The sequence below is a fragment of the Puccinia triticina genome, chromosome 4A (genome assembly GCF_026914185.1).
Source record: "Puccinia triticina chromosome 4A, complete sequence".
Taxonomy (NCBI): domain Eukaryota; kingdom Fungi; phylum Basidiomycota; class Pucciniomycetes; order Pucciniales; family Pucciniaceae; genus Puccinia; species Puccinia triticina.
The window spans coordinates 6,655,986-6,671,833 of NC_070561.1; the positions used below are offsets into that span (position 1 = coordinate 6,655,986).

A 15,848-nucleotide genomic window follows, 5' to 3' on the forward strand; every position below is an offset into this window, starting at 1 on the left:
TGCTGTTGTACATTTTATTACAAGAGATTATGACCCAGATACAGTACTGCTTTCCAACTACAGCAATATAAATGCACCAGAAGAACAAGAGAAAAAGAGAAAATAAGCAAGCCAGAAGGATTGAGAGATTCAACCGCCTTGAGGGGACTGGAGCCGGATCATCCTGCCCATGGGAAGTGGGCACCATTTTGCGTCGGACGGGTCCTGGTCACACTCAAACCTTGCGATGTTCGTCCTGCAAATGGTTGCCGTCTAAATGAAAGAATTGACACAAATATGATTAGGAAAAGAAAACAAGGAGTGAGAGGTGCTGGGGACGTTTGGATGAAGAGGGACATACATTTCTAAGGACGATGTTTACACTTCGCCTGGTGTTTCACCAGGTCGCTTAAGTGCTTGTAAGTTCTATTGCAAGGATAGAACGTGCATTCATCTGGTACGAGTCCAAAACACAATAAAAATCTTGAGTGCTGGAATTCTTTTGCCTGCAGAAATTGATGAATGAGAAAACTTACGCGAGGATCCCGGATCAATTTTATGCGGACCCCTTATGTGCCGCCTCAGGTTGTAAAGATCTTTCCTCTCATACACTTTTACAACGCCCTGGTTGAGACAGACAAGGCATTGCAATTTCCCATGCGGCCACTCGAGCACATGCTTATCCACTGCTGAATCTTCACCTGAATGCAAAAAGAAGTTAGTTCTGGTTGCTCTTATCTGGCTTTATGATCACGTTTCTGAGAGCTTGGAGGGAAATGAATGAGTTACCTAGCATGCAACGTGGCTTCTTATTGCGCGGTTTGGCTGACTGATCAGCTTCCGTCGGTTCAGCGGCTGAAGGGGAAATCAGAGTTAGTCCAGTTACTCTCATTTGTTTTTTTTTATAAAGTTTCTGAGAACGTTGAGCAAAATGGGGATAAGTCACCTCGTTTGCCATTTGCCTTCCCTGTTTTTACCGACTGGGAAACATCAGCAGTCGTTTGGAATGCGGCACCACAGTCCCCTTGGCTGGGAAGGGAAGAGGGGCCGGGGGCAACTATGCCGGCTGCCGCGGCTGGGATACCATTTACATGGCGCGGCAGTTGAGGAGCTACTGTTAATTTTTTGACAATATTGTATCAGTCGCAGTGCAGATATTTGTGCAGCAAAATATAACGAACCACCATGTGAGGACCGGAACGTTGTCTCCTGGCCGCCATTTGCTACACTGGGCGTGAACTGACGGGCTGAGGTAGACAGACATTATAAAAGACATGATTTCTCAGTAACAATCGATGATGTATTAATGGGGACAATGTGGGTCCATCATTTGAAGGGAAATAGAACGAACCATCAAACTGATCATGTGTGCCTATCGCCTGCGGACTGAATGCACTAGGGTTTGCGTATTGCGCCGATGCTGTGGTCAAGGTTGTGCAGACCATTGCATCAGCAATAATGGAGGATTCGAAGTAAAAGAAATGACTGACCATACGGGGATGTACTAGAAGAGTCGCGTTGAGGGCGCACTGCCACCGGTGCAGCTGATCCTGCCAGGTTGGTCGAAGTCCATGCTACCGGCGAGGTTTTCCACAAAATCGCATTAGATATCGGAATTCTGAGTGAAATTTGCATATGAATACTCACGATCTGATGCCAAGAAAGGGGGGCAGCCTTCGGAGAAGTTGGTCGTGCATGGAATGGCAGTGGGAAATGCTGAAGGCACATAAGCTTATCAGCATTCATGCAGAATTCATGAGAGAATTAAGAACTGACCATTTGAAGCCTGAAATTGTTCGAATTGGTCAGGAGTAAGCGCCACGTGTTGTATCAGCGCATTTGATCCAGCCGGGTTCGTTGATGGAGATGCTACAAAGAGGTTTTCCATGGGGTCGTTTCAGCTATATTGTATGGACTCAGGTGTATGGCAAGGCTTACCATATGATTGCAGTGAGGATGGGGAGCTTTCGTCGACCAGACTGGGTGTGAAAGATGGGGCTGCAGTAGAGATGATAGTCACAAAGGTGCGTCAAGAAAATGCGGAAATCATGAGCATCATCACTCACGATTGATTGTGCGCGTAAAATTCGAATATTCCTCGAGGGGAAATGGCTGCTCTGAAATCGGCCCTATTGATCCGGTGGGGATTGCTGGGGCCGATGCTACAAAAGTGTTCCCTCAGCATGCTATCAGTCATACTTCACAATTTTTAATGAATGTCAAGGCTCACGATATGAATCAAGATATGAAGCATCCAAGAAGGATGCGTCATTGTCATGGTTGGGCGGAAGAATTTGACCTGCAGTAAAGATTCGAGTCACAGAAATGAATCAACAACAATGTTGAAATCCCGAAAATATTATCGTCTCACTATTTAAAGTTTCCAAGAGGGCCAGATACTCATCGTCGGAAGATGACTGCGGTGCCATCGGCCCCATTGGTTCAGCTGGGCTTGTTGGCGCCAATGCTACGGACACGTGGTTTCACAGCATTCTATAAGTCATACTGCACAACTCTAGATGAATTTCAAGGCTCACAATGTGAAGCATGCAACGAAGATGCTGCATTGTCCTCGTTGGGCATAAGAAATTGGTCTGCATTACAAGTGTGAGTCACAGAAATGAATCAGCAACGAAACGGAATTCATGATAAAATTTTGAACCCACCATCTTGAGGCGGAGTGACCTCGGAATGCAAAGGATCATTTTCCCCCGATGTCATCGGCGCGATGGGCACATCTGGGTTTGCTAGTCCTGGTGCAATCACCGGCATGGGTAGTCGCAAATGCTCGGGGAGAGCAGAGCCCCAGAACTTGCCGTCCTCGTCGGATATAGATGCATACCTATCAATATCTGAGGCGCTGCATGGATATTCTTCAACAAAGCCGGAGTATTCCATTGAGTGATTGAGAGTGCGATTGGATGAGTTTATCAAAGGGTAGGAAGGATGTGTTTATGGAAGGGTAGGAAAGACGAGTTTCTGGAAGGCTAGGAAGGACGAGCTTGTGGAAGGGGAGGAAGGATGTGGTTTTGAACGTCTGTGGAAGAGGGAATGATGTGGCTTTGAGTGTCTGTGGAAGAGGTGGTTTGGGAGAATCTGATTGCCAGCGTGTCTGTACCTCTTTTATAGACGAGGACACGATATCCATCTGCCCTGTGCCTCATCGCTTCTCTCACTCGGCCGGTAGAGTTTAGTTATTTTTCTTTGGCGCCGGGGAGTTTTTAACCCCTGACTCTCCGTCCGTCCAGCCTGGAGAAGAATTCTGTGGTGGTGACCATCAGCGCCTTTGTTTTGGGGAGAGTATTCAGTTTTCTTTCTAGCCGATCAGAAGTCCCCGGCTCTAACTCCACCCAAACTACCTTACTTCTCTGAGGTAAATAGATACAGCGCTGGTTACCACCTGTTCAACATCTATTGATCGCTGGTGGGAAAAATTCTGGAGGCGGAACAATCGAATTCGGTGACTCGCCCTACTGTTTATTGTTCCGGTCTGAGGGGATCTGCCATATAGTGCTTGGAGGGTGGAATATACTTTGCTTAAGTTGAACATCTCATGGTTACTTTTTACTTACACAATGCCTCCAAGGATTGCACTGTACTCGCCCCTAGTACCGATATTGTTGAGGAGAGAACATCAACATACAGCAGCCAGCTCAAAGGCGTGACTTTTTGAGCCATGAATTTTACCCTAGGACTCCCCTGGGCTTGGCCAGAGCTGAGGTGCTGTAGAGTATTGCAATAGGCATCGATATACCCTGTGGACCTAAGGAAAGATATGGCCAGGTCATGTAAGCAGTCTGTTTGGGGAGCAATGGTGTCCGGCTACCACTTGTTGTGTGGCCACCACAATAGTACGAGTCTAAACTTTATTTAACACCAGAAAAACATACGAACACAGTCATGGCACTAGCTTGCAAACATCTACCCACCTCCAATTCAGAGGACTGAGGAGGCAGGGTACCCCGATCTCGTTGCTATGGAAGTTTGTTTTTGGTTACGTAAAGCGCTGCCAGTTTTTTATTTTGATTTTTTTGGTTGGAGGTGACTGAGTTGGAAAGAAAGTTGAAATTCTATTGGGCATTGTATTTGGCAGGTTTACAAACTTTCTGCGTGAAGTATTTACAAACAGTCAGTGATGAAAAAAAAGTACAAATGATTTGATGAAAAGTCCACTCCCTGCACAACTCCATGCAATATTCTGACCGATTGTGGTTCATGATTGAAATGATGATGTTTTTTTTTGTGGTGCTTTATCCATGTGTCCTCGACGAAATGTATTTTGCAGTGACGGCGGTCAAAATGGCCACGGCAGGTAGCACCAGTAATGCAGCCCCTTGCCATCCCTCTCAACTTAGGGTCTGGGGATCAAAGACCTGATCAGTTGTAGAAATGCAGTAGTTAGTATATGACGGGAGTTGTGCCGCGGTGAAGACAGACTAACATACGATCACAGAAATGCGCCATTGTTATTTGCATTCGTAAGGTGAGGCGCTTATATTTTTTTACACCGGAGAAACCAACGAGCTCCCGGTCTCCCGAAAAAAGCTGCAGGGTGGAAGTCAACGATCTGGTGGGGTGAGGTCCTGGGGGTCACCGATCCAGTGGGGTCTAGAGGGGCAGCAGTCAGTCCATGCCGCGCGTGGCGACGCTGTCAATACATTAAGATCACAGACGTGCACGAACCGAGGTCGCACCACGACCAACTTACAGTCACAACCACATCCATCTCCGGCGCCGGCGCAACCATTCATCCAACGGTCTTCTTGATGTTGGTACAATGTTTGCTAAGCTCCCCCGAAAACAGACAAAAAAAAATTGAATTTTTGAATCGCTCAGCGTCCGGTCATGCATCTACACTGGAAGGGAAGAAATGACAAAACAACTCGACTCTACCCAGCTAATTGAATGGCGGCTTTGGTTATGATCTTGATTTCTCCGCTCTTGGTTTGATATCAAGACACCTGTTCCTCTGGCAAGAGACTGACAGCACAGGTGTCTTGGCCATGACCTTCCGTGGTCCGAGGCCGCAGAGTATCGACTTCTTCCTGCAATTGTCCGACCAGTTTAGCATTGGGGCCCTCATTCACGACCGCCTTGTCCCAGATCTTCTTCGCTTGATTGGCATATCGCAGGTTGGGTTCTTAATTGGCCGGACTGCTGGTAGTAATCATAGTCCCACCAAGAACGTCTTTCATCCGAGAGAGCTGAAGCTTGGTGTCCGAGGCTTCGGACATCGTCGGAGCCACCTCACGCACGCCGGCACAATCCATTCCAATCTGCGGGGCGAAATGATTCTGAACTTACAATTTTGATATCCCCACTCCTGGTATGACTTTCTCAAATTTGTGTTCGGGTGGCAGACTGACACAATCGCTATCGTGGCCATGGCATCCGTTCATCCAAAAACGCCGAGTATCACGGGTTTCCTTCGATTGCCGGATCAGATTGGCTTCGGGGTTCTCATGTGCCCCTGTCCTGTTCTTATAGGCATATCGCAAGACCAAAGTAAATTTGTTTTCATTGTAAAGACGTTTTACCTTCGTATTTCCTCTCATCATCTGGCGTATTTGCAGATTACGCGGGCTCGGTTTGAGTGATTTGAGGCCTTTCGACACGAACAAGACGAAGCTTGGCTTTGGGGATCGTCAGACCTTCACGTCAGACACAATCTCTCACTATGCGGCCAAATTGAAGGGAAATATACTGAACTTCAACGAAGAAGATTTTGTGGGAAAATCCAACAGACTCGCGACAGTCCCTCAGGCGCGAAACACTCAAGTATCTTAAAGTAGGGCCAAGTTGAAAGAAATGGTACCGAATTCCAATCAAATGGCACAGTATGGGGAAATTGGATTCACTCGCGACAGCTCCTGAGGCGCAAAACATGAGTTCAGTTCATTTTTATAATGTTTTTCATTTCATTTCATTGATTTCACTTAAGTGAAGGCTGATCACAGCCGACAAGATTCACGCTGACATGATTCATCCCCGATGTCCTGACTCCAGATATTCTTTGCTGACGCTTGTACATAGCTCCCCACGGATTACTATGGTATGCGGCAACAGCTCAAGGCATCCAAAGTTCCTTACTTCGTGGTATTAGTAGGCCGCGGTGGAATCAACTTCCATAAAGCAATATGAAAGCTCGATAGCGCCTCGAATGAATCGACAATCACTTTTGCCTCGTTTGAGTGACGGGATGTCAACGGGTATGTGCATAGAGTATGGCCTGGAAAACAGAAGGACATTTAAGGTGAGCCACATGTTTTGCAATGCGGTTTTTGAGCTTATATGTTGAACTGAGAAACCTTACACTTTGCTTAGTGGCAGCATTCTTTTGAGCCACCCGCCTGAAGATGAAATCATCTACGTGGAGGTCTGGCAATATTTCGCTTGCCTCGAAGCTTTGGCCGGCCTGCCCGAGGCGCGAGAGATTTCGCAAGAGAGCGGCCACAAGCGCTCGTCTGATCAGCGGTCGATGGGTCCTGATGCACAACAAGAAAAGCAATTTGTGTTAGGATCCATAGGAAAAGCCTTTCGCAGGGTGGTATAACTTGGTATGTGTGGTGTTAAGCTCACATATCGAACACAGTAGTAGCGATGGGCAGAAGGGCGTCAGACATACGGTCATTCATCGATTTGATTTGGATTGAGGATCCCAAAAGATTCGCGGAATTTCCGGCCGAATATTACCACTTCATACTCCGGACAAGGGTCCACACATTTCCTCATGTCAAGGCCACCCGACGGGTTGGAGCCTTGGGGGTCGAACGTAAGGGGACGGTGGTAGCACAATCCCACTCTTTACGTTGCGCCTGAGTTTGAGATCGGTGAGAAAGACAGGATGGTCAGTTCAGAAATGTTACAAACATAAGCTCACCTGAAGGAATAATGGGAAACTGAGCGATGACTTACATACCTGTATCTACCCATCTTTCCCTTGCTTGACCTTCAGGCTTCAGCTCGTCCGAATTTATTCAGATGAGTCTGATCCTCCCCCGGTGCGTCGTCTCGGGTACCCGAGACTGCATGACACCTGCATGGCACATCTAAACTCTGCGGCATCCGGATGCCAACATCTCAGAACGTCTCCCAACATAACGCGCTCAATAATTTCATCTTCTAATTGAACATCTCACTTCAGTCAGCACTCAAGTTTTATGGTTCCTCCGTGGCGGTGCACGTGACCCAGGAGAGCGGTCAGAAGTAAGACTGAGACCTCATAGGCAAAGATTAGACCCGAGAGGTCGGGCCCGGTACCAGGTATGCCGACATGAGACCGGCGTACCCGGTACCCGGTGTCGGAATGTTTCCCATTTGGGGCATCGCCATCAATCGGCGTCCTCGTTTCAACCCAGGTACCCGCCTTTACAACTCCCAGCCTCAAACACACGTCCAAAAATGATTTATCACATTGTGATGGATGATCTACCTGGCCCGATACCCGACCGGGTATCTCCGGGTCTCCAGGATCCGGATACCCGACTCAGGCGGCGGCCCATAGCCTCTCAAGGCGGGTCTGTAAGTCAGCGGGTCGACCTGAGCTTAAAATAGCAGCCCAGGCCCGACCCGGAAACCGCGCAGGCCGGGCCAGACTGCAGTTTCTGAAGCCAAAGCCGAGCCGAACCCGGCCCCAAACCCGACGGGGCGCAGGTCACCGACGGGCCAACCCGACCCACTTTCATCCCGAAAAAGCTATGTATGTACTTGAGGATAAACGGTCACTCAGCTGACCCTAGAAAAAGGGCTGAAAACATAAATTGACTCTGTAATGAGCCTCCCACTGGGGATGAAATGTGCTTTGTATCGGGGTGCTGGTGCTTTGCCGTGCTCCATCCCTCGCCCCTTTCGAGTCAGTCGTCCAATGGAAGAATTCCTTCTTGTTCTACAGAGTCAAAGGGAAATCTTCCAATGGGCGAACGTACGTTACAGGAATACGTATGGAGTTCTGATGCAATTTGCTGGGAGTGACGTAGCGCATAAGCATGACTCTGAGGGATGCATAGTCTTGTTCTCCTATCTTTCTTCCCTTGCTTTCACTATTATCCACTTTCCTTTCCTTTACTTTTCTTCCTTTCCTTTTGTATGTCACCGAGATCTCTTTCATGTCTTTCCTTTTGTTTTATTCGCTTTCCGTTCACTTCACTTTACTTTCCTTTCCTTGCACTTCTCATGCGATCCTTTCCTTTACCTTTCCTTTCCTTCCTTTCATTTACTTACCTTTCTTTCCATTCCTTGCTTTGCCTTTACTTCTGTTCGCTTAGCTTCTGCGCCTCTCAGCTCGCGTTTGAGATTCGCTTGCTATTTAATTGGGTCCTGGAAGATGCAACCATCATCCATCAACAGCAAATTTCTCATCCTCGTCTTACTCCGATCAATCTCAGTCTGCTTCGGAACGTGATCTTGGTACATATCCCCTTCAGACTCCCTGTCACGCTGTTTATCTTTGGCATTGATGACCAACTGTGGCGAGATCAAGTCGCATGACTTCGCAGGTTCTTTCTTGTATGCGTATATATCCGCTATCTTTATTGTTTCAGGATGTGATTTCTAGAAAAATAATAGCTTCTCCTATGCAGATATATCCGCTATTTGTTGTTGTCTCAGGATGTGCTGTCCAGAAAGAAGGCTCATGATAGAAAGCTGTGACCAGAGGGATAACCCTTGCTCCTGTGAATTGTTTTTTCTTGGCTTAAACCTCCGGAGGTGACTAAGGACGATGTTTACACTTCGCCTGGTGTTTCACCAGGTCGCTTAAGTGCTTGTAAGTTCTATCGCAAGGATGGAACGTGCATTCATCTGGTACGAGTCCAAAACACAATAAAAATCTTGAGTGCTGGAGTTCTTTTGCCTGCAGAAATTGATGAATGAGAAAAAGTACGCGAGGATCCCGGATCAATTTTATGCGGACCCCTTATGTGCCGCCTCAGGTTGTAAAGATCTTTCCTCTCATACACTTTTACAACGCCCTGGTTGAGACAGACAAGGCATTGCAATTTCCCATGCGGCCACTGGAGCACATGCTTATCCACTGCTGAATCTTCACCTGAATGCAAAAAGAAGTTAGTTCTGGTTGCTCTTATCTGGGTTTATGATCACGTTTCTGAGAGCTTGGAGGGAAATGAATTAGTTACCTAGCATTTGACGTGGCTTCTTATTGCACGGTTTGGCTGACTGATCAGCTTCCGTTGGTTCAGCGGCTGAAGGGGAAATCAGAGTTAGTCCAGTTACTCTCATTTGTTTTTCTTATAAAGTTTCTGAGAACGTTGAGCATAATGGGGATAAGTCACCTTGTGAAATGGCAAACAAGGCTCATTTGCCATTTGCCTTCACTGTTTTTACCGACTGGGAAACATCGGCAGCTGTTTGGGATGCGGAATCACAGTCCCCTTGGCTGGGAAGGGAAGAGGGGCCGGGGGCAACTATGCCAGCTGCCGCGGCTGGGATACCATTTACATGGCGCGGCAGTTGAGGAGCTATGTTCAATTTTTTATACAATATTATATCAATCCATATAGAGAATGTGCCGGCAGAACCAGGGCGGGGACCGGTTGGCAGGTACCACCCGCATCCGCTGGATGGTGTCAGGTGCCCGTGTTTTTTTTTTTTTTTGAAAGTGTTGTGGTACCTGGGTACCTGCCCACCCCTGAGCCCATGCACCAGACCGCCAGATCTAGCCCCTGGGCAACAAGTATGGAATTATGGAAGGAATCAACTAAACTTGTTGCCTGGAAGAGATCCCTTTGGGACAACAAGGTTGCATAGCCTTGTTGTCCGGAAGGAATTTCTTCTGGGCAATAAGGCCAAAGTACTGCTGGTACACCGCCTGCTCCCGCCAGAGGGTGCCAGAGGTGGTGCTGGGTGCTTGTTTTCCTTTGAAGAAAAGTGGTGCAGTACCTGGGTCTGCTGGTACATTCTCTAGTCCATTATGTAGTTGTGGGAGCAATGTGGGCCCACCATTTGGAGACACATGGAAAATAAATTGAGCTGAGGATTTGTAACCATTGCCATTGGCACATTGGTTTCAGTTGGGTTTGCTTGTTGCGCCAATGCTAAGTTCAAGACTTTCCAGACAATTTTACTTTGTGCCAATGGTGTATCTTCTGTGCTACACTAAAAAACAGTGGCTTTTAGTGCAGCAAAGCAGTTGAACACTACATGAATTGACCAAAAAGCAGTAATGCAGCGGGAAAACTGCTGTGCTACTAGCCACGCGCAGAAATTGTCTGCTAGCAAAAGTTCAGCAAAAGCTAAAATTTTCTAAGCCACCCCCTAAAGATAGCAGAACTGTTTTATGTTCTGAATATATTTTGATACATTTTATAACCTCTTTCTTTTTTTTGGATCCCACATGGTGTCAGCCCTAGAGATACATCAAGTATCCAAAAGACTGCAATAGCTTAGTAAATAATAATAATTAGTGAATTATTATTGCAGAATCAGATTCCTCATCATAAATTAAGGGTGGTCACCCAATTAAAGTAACCCCTTATTCCTATCCCTTCATGTACTAATTGTGTAATTAAGAATTGGCCCCAGAAAGCGCCCAGAAAAGTATTACATACAAAAAATTAGTAAAATAAACAAAGTATTGTGTGTTGAAAAAAGCTTGGACACTTTTCCAAAATCAGTTCTGCACCGGAAAGTTTAAAAGCCACACTTTTGGGGTCTGGGAGGCACTGGTAGCTGGATATGAGTAGAATCTGTGAGTGAACCCCATTTTTGGCATACATCAAGTGAAGTTGGTGTTTTTGTGATGGAGGGGGGGATTACCCAAATGTCCAAGAATTATTCAAAACACAATACATAAAATTAAACTACTGTACATTAAAGAGTAATATTATTTGTGTAAAAATACCCGGTGAAAACATTATGTAGACTTCTACTGAAGCTCTTTCACATGACAATTGGTTATAAACATGTCATGTGACAGAGTCAGGGAAATGAGTCTATTATAATACAAATAAATTGCCCACAGCCAAGCCTTGTTCACGTCTACACCTCAGGATACTCCCATAGGGAGAAAAGGACTTAGTGGTTGCACCCACTAAAGTCCCCTCTATAAATAGAGGCCTATTTGGCCCTCAGGAAAAGATCCCCCAGACCATTCACCGCCCAGAAACTGTAAGTTTGCTGTGAATATTCTCCCCTGCTACTACTGTAGCCCCTTTTCCTTTTAAAACCACCCTTTGCACGCAAAATCCACTGGATTAAACCCTTTAAATCATCAAAAATCCCTTATTAGCATATTTAAAGCTTTATCCTTATAAGTAGTTGCCGTAAGACCTCCACCTCTGTCAAGCAGCCAATCAGTTTAAGCGCTTACCACCTACTTTTACGCCAACTAATTCCCTGTAATTAATAATTACATATTATTAATTACATAATTAATCCTTCCTCTGTTACAGAGTGTTTAAACCCTTTTAGTGGCCATATTTGCCATGTAAAAAGCTTGGTAATGTATATTACCAGTGTTTACATCAGCACAGTCATAGTGCCAGGGCCCAAAACCCTTATTTTGACGGGTTTTTAGCCCTAAGCTTCATAAACAGAGCTGTCACATGGCATGGAGAAAATTGGTGCTGAACACTAAGTGATTTCTTCTTTAGTGAACTATTCCTTTTTATTGGGGGGGGGAGGGGGGGGGGGGGTAAAAAAGCACCCAGTGCAGCAAAATGCTTACTGCAAGTAGTGTGTAGCACAGCAATGTAGAAATAAAGGATGTCTGCCTTATTCAAGAATTTATATCTGAGCTTGAGTGATTATTGATGATGTCTGCTCTGCACCACTATAAAATGGACCCAGGTACCAGTTGCACTGCTGGTTGTGAGCCCCCTCCTATGGTGTCACACAAAATTCACAAGATACTGAGCAGGACCCATATAGTCCCCGCTCCTCAGCCACCTACCTAGCTTGGTAGGGATCTTTCTCTCCTTGCTAGGTATGTCTTTCATTATTCTATCTTCCTTCTCTCTTCCCCTCTCAAAACCTTATTGTAGATACTGAGAGATCTTTCTCTCCTTGCTAGCTTGCCCCCCTTAGAAATACAAGATACTTGGGCCCTGAAATCTAGAGACGAGTCTCTGCGCCCCCCTTTGAGCCCTTTAGTGAAGAGTCCCAGTTGGACTCTTACACCGGTACCCACATTTTGTTTTGCAAACAATGGGCACCTGTCACTGCATCCAGCATCACCAGGCAGGTACCAGTGGTACCCACTGGATTTTTTAATCCAAATTTGCCTCAATGGCCTGTCAGTGCTGGTCACCAAAGGGATTACACATCCCCTTTGATCAATGGCTGGTGCAGTGCTAGTAGAGATGGCATATGGCACCCGGGTACCTGTGATGGATGCAGGTACCCCCCTGATTTTTCACAAATTCCTCACACCCGCTGTGGTGATCAATTCTGGAACTTGTGTCAAATTGTCCACGGAGCAATCAGCGCGGCGCACAGGTGGTGCGGAAAGGGTGCGGAACAGAGCGGAGCGGAGCGCACAACTGAAGACAGCGGCGCGCGGAGCTCGACGGCGGAACTGGACTCAGACTAAGCAGGCCAGCGCGGACTGGATAGCGGAGGTGGTGATTGGGGGAAGCCGTGTCAGCTAGAAGGGCGGCGTGTGGGATCCTGAAATCATAGGCTAGACAGGGGCGTGGAAACTAGAGAGAGGAGTTTGACAGCGGTCAAAGGCAAGCGGCGGAGACAACAGGAGTTGGCCTGAGAGCGGAGATTGGCGGATGACGTGCGTGTGTATAGCGCTTGGCGGATGACGAGTGTGCGTGTGTGAACAGAGTTAGCGGATGGCGTGTGTGGGAGGCGGGTGGAGTATATCTTTTAGTTCTCTTCCTTTTCTCTATAAAACCACAGTGGTGGAGGGAGGATTCTGTATCATACTCCCCACAGACTCTCTTTTACGGTTTTACTTTACTTTGCGGATTGTTGTGCTTCTTTTACTTTGTGTATGTTGCGGAGCAGAGTTTTTACATTGCGGACTTGCTTTATGTGTTACGGTTGTGCTTTGCGGAGTTCTGTGCTTGCTTTACGGCTGTTTTCTTGCGGTTGTTGCGGAGTTTTTGGTGGAGTTATCTTTTTTATGCGGCGGAGCTTTATTTTACTGTTTACTTTTGCAGAGCTAGATTATTTTACGTGCTTTACTTTATTTATCCCACTTAGAGCCCTACAACGCGGCGGAGCTTTGGAGCGGAGTTTCTCCGGATCACCCGACTTTACCTGGGAATCATCTTGGAGCGGCGGGGTCCTGAAATTTCTACGCAGTGACAACTTTTGTTCATCACACCGCATCCGCACCCGGCACCCCCATGGGAGGTACCTGGGTACAGAGGGGGAGGTACCCGGGTATTAACTTCAATGGCCGGCTGACCAGTCATTGAGAGGTTTTATCCTCTTTGATGGCCAGGTGACCGGTCATTGAGAGGCTTTATCCCTTTCAATGACCGGTCAGCCGGTCATCAAGAGGCTGTATCCCTTTTGATGACCAGTCAGTCGGTCATCAAGAGTAGAGATTGCCCGTGGGTGGTACCCGGTATCCGTGGGTGGGTACCCGCCAGGCCTCAGCCAGTAGTAGGTACCCGCCCACAGGTGCTATGTGCGGGTCCGTGTATCCAAATTTGGGAGAAAAAGGAGCGGGTAACCGCTCAGCCTCATGTACCCACTGTGGTGATTTATATAGGCAGGTGTGGGCTTCAAACCACAACCTTGCTTTTTCAAAAAACCAATTAGCCATACAACATGTCCCTATCCCCTGCCCCAGATCCACCACCCCCACCTATTGGACTTGTTCAGGAGATACCCCTTCAAAAGGCCATCCAATTAACTGGACACCTAGTACAATATCTCAAAAAGGCAGCTTAAAGTAAAAACCCGACTCAGAGTCTGAATTTTGACCAAATCTATCACATCCTAAGCAACGTCAGCACACTACACAAAAACCTTGAAAAGATCAACATCATTGAAAAGAACAAGAAAATGGTAATCAAACCAGTCAATGGATTGAAATCCAAACCTCAAATCCTAGACAAGATACTCAAACAACTAGATTGGAGAGAGCGGCAATATTTGATCCCGGCACCTCGGCCTCTGCCACTGGCAACCTGGGCTTCATTTTTTCATAGTAGCAAGAGAAAAAAAAACCCATCAAAAGAACAACCATATCCGGTACCAACTAATGCAGAGATTAACAAATACAAGAAAGCTAGCGTTGTAATACACACGCCACCAGGATTCACAGCACTGGACTCAATTTCCGCTCTGGAAATCACGTCTAAGATCAACAATGTATTCATCTCAATCAACGCATCAGTCAAATCACAAATTATTGAAGCATCTGGTATAACTCTACTCCCGTCCAAAGATCTGAAGATTTACGTTAATACCAGAGAACAAGCGCGTTGGCTACTTACAAACAAGCACATATGGACAGAACTTGTCTACTCCAAGCTCAAGACTTTTCCAAGCCAATTTGGGGTAATCCTCCATACAATACCAACAAAATTCAGTCCGGAAAATCCTGCCCATCTACAAGAGCTAGGGAAACAAAACCAAATAGACCCCTCTTTGATACAATCAGCCCAATGGTTGGGACACACAGTTAGCAATGGAAAGAAGAATGGCTTGCTAGTTCCTCAACTTCTCAGCAAAGATGTCACTCATTGTCAGCAGTGGGCTACTCCGGAGTGATTGAAATCCCCTTGATGGAAGTTGACTGGGATTTTCCAGTCGCTTGCAAGTTGTAGACGGTTTTGATTGAATCCAAGGAGTTCACACCCAACTGTTGATAAGTTTTGAGAAGTTTAGGCTTAGATATCTAGACAGTGATTTGTTGATGTGAAGGGATCTGGCTATCTGAAGCAGTGATATGTTGCTGTATCTTCAAATAAAGAGGAATGAGTAAATAAAATGATATTGTTATTTTTGTCTCTTCTGAAAGTCTGGGGAAGAATAGAGTTCAGAGAGGACAACTTATATATGCTATCTACAACAGGTGACTAGATATAAGCATATATGAAAGATGCCAAAAATAAAATGTTAAAAAGCAGAATAAAATGAATGTAAGTGTAGTAAAATATGCAGATGGGGAGTTACAAACTATGATAGCCAGTTAAGGGGTAACCAACGGTGGGCCGCTACGCTACATTTAGTCAGTAGTTCAGCGCAGCGTAGCGGATCTAAACTACCAATGACGGGGTTTTCTGTTAGCGGGCAGTGATTGCCCGCTACCGCTAACAGGCCCCCCTTGAAACTACAGGGCCTCTATCGCCGCTATCAGCGCTAGCAGTGCTATTCAACCGCTAAAAAAGCTGATAGCGCTGTTAGCGCCCGTTAGTGTAGCGTAGCGGCCCGTAGCGGGCGCTACAGCTAACGGCACTGTGTCAGGAACTACACCACGCTAAACTAGCGGATAGCGCACGCTACGGATAGTTTAGCGTAGCGGCCCACCGTTGGGGTAACTGGTTTGAACTAGCCAGCTGACAACATGAGTGAAGTCATCACCTACAATGCAGATGAACAGCAGTCATTGATCTTGAGGTAAGTTGATGAGTCTGCTCATGATGAGGAAGAAGTGATTCAATCTAACATTCCAATTGATAATTCTTCAGAACTCTCAATGTATTAATGCAACACAAAAATAAACCAAAGCTCATTCTATGCGTTTCCTCATCAGGCTTTGGTGAGAAAAAGAAGAAAAAAAATAGATTTCTGAGAAATACTAATGAGATCATCTATTTATTCACTATGCAGACAAGTTTCCAAAAAGTGCAAAGTGATTATTTTAATCAATTTGAAGAATAAGAAAATTAATTTTTAAAGAAGAACCTACATTCAATTTTATAATTTAACAAGAACTAACACCT

The 15,848-nt window shown here is 46.2% G+C and overlaps 4 protein-coding genes across 4 annotated transcripts; all 4 read right to left on the reverse strand.

The window, feature by feature from the left end:
- Positions 1–344: 344 nt before the first annotated feature.
- Positions 345–2,877, reverse strand: PtA15_4A727 (uncharacterized protein; the record flags this gene model as incomplete). The annotated part of the gene is made up of 15 exons (XM_053168640.1): positions 345–433; positions 516–680; positions 769–834; positions 926–1,093; positions 1,161–1,226; positions 1,331–1,399; positions 1,470–1,553; positions 1,627–1,695; positions 1,756–1,848; positions 1,918–1,977; positions 2,046–2,141; positions 2,210–2,278; positions 2,351–2,446; positions 2,517–2,573; positions 2,646–2,877. The coding sequence occupies 15 exons, from the start codon at positions 2,875–2,877 to the stop codon at positions 345–347; spliced, it is 1,479 nt and encodes a 492-aa protein (XP_053019829.1).
- Positions 2,878–3,390: 513 nt separating this feature from the next.
- PtA15_4A728 (uncharacterized protein) lies at positions 3,391–3,881 on the reverse strand (the record flags this gene model as incomplete). The annotated part of the gene is made up of 3 exons (XM_053168641.1): positions 3,391–3,449; positions 3,552–3,742; positions 3,874–3,881. The coding sequence occupies 3 exons, from the start codon at positions 3,879–3,881 to the stop codon at positions 3,391–3,393; spliced, it is 258 nt and encodes an 85-aa protein (XP_053019830.1).
- Positions 3,882–4,897: 1,016 nt separating this feature from the next.
- PtA15_4A729 (uncharacterized protein) lies at positions 4,898–5,865 on the reverse strand (the record flags this gene model as incomplete). The annotated part of the gene is made up of 3 exons (XM_053168642.1): positions 4,898–5,024; positions 5,284–5,612; positions 5,689–5,865. The coding sequence occupies 3 exons, from the start codon at positions 5,863–5,865 to the stop codon at positions 4,898–4,900; spliced, it is 633 nt and encodes a 210-aa protein (XP_053019831.1).
- A 213-nt stretch (positions 5,866–6,078) lies between these two features.
- Positions 6,079–6,614, reverse strand: PtA15_4A730 (uncharacterized protein; the record flags this gene model as incomplete). The annotated part of the gene is made up of 3 exons (XM_053168644.1): positions 6,079–6,208; positions 6,288–6,464; positions 6,559–6,614. 3 exons carry the CDS (start codon positions 6,612–6,614, stop codon positions 6,079–6,081), a joined length of 363 nt encoding a protein of 120 aa, XP_053019832.1.
- Between the last annotated feature and the right edge of the window lie 9,234 nt (positions 6,615–15,848).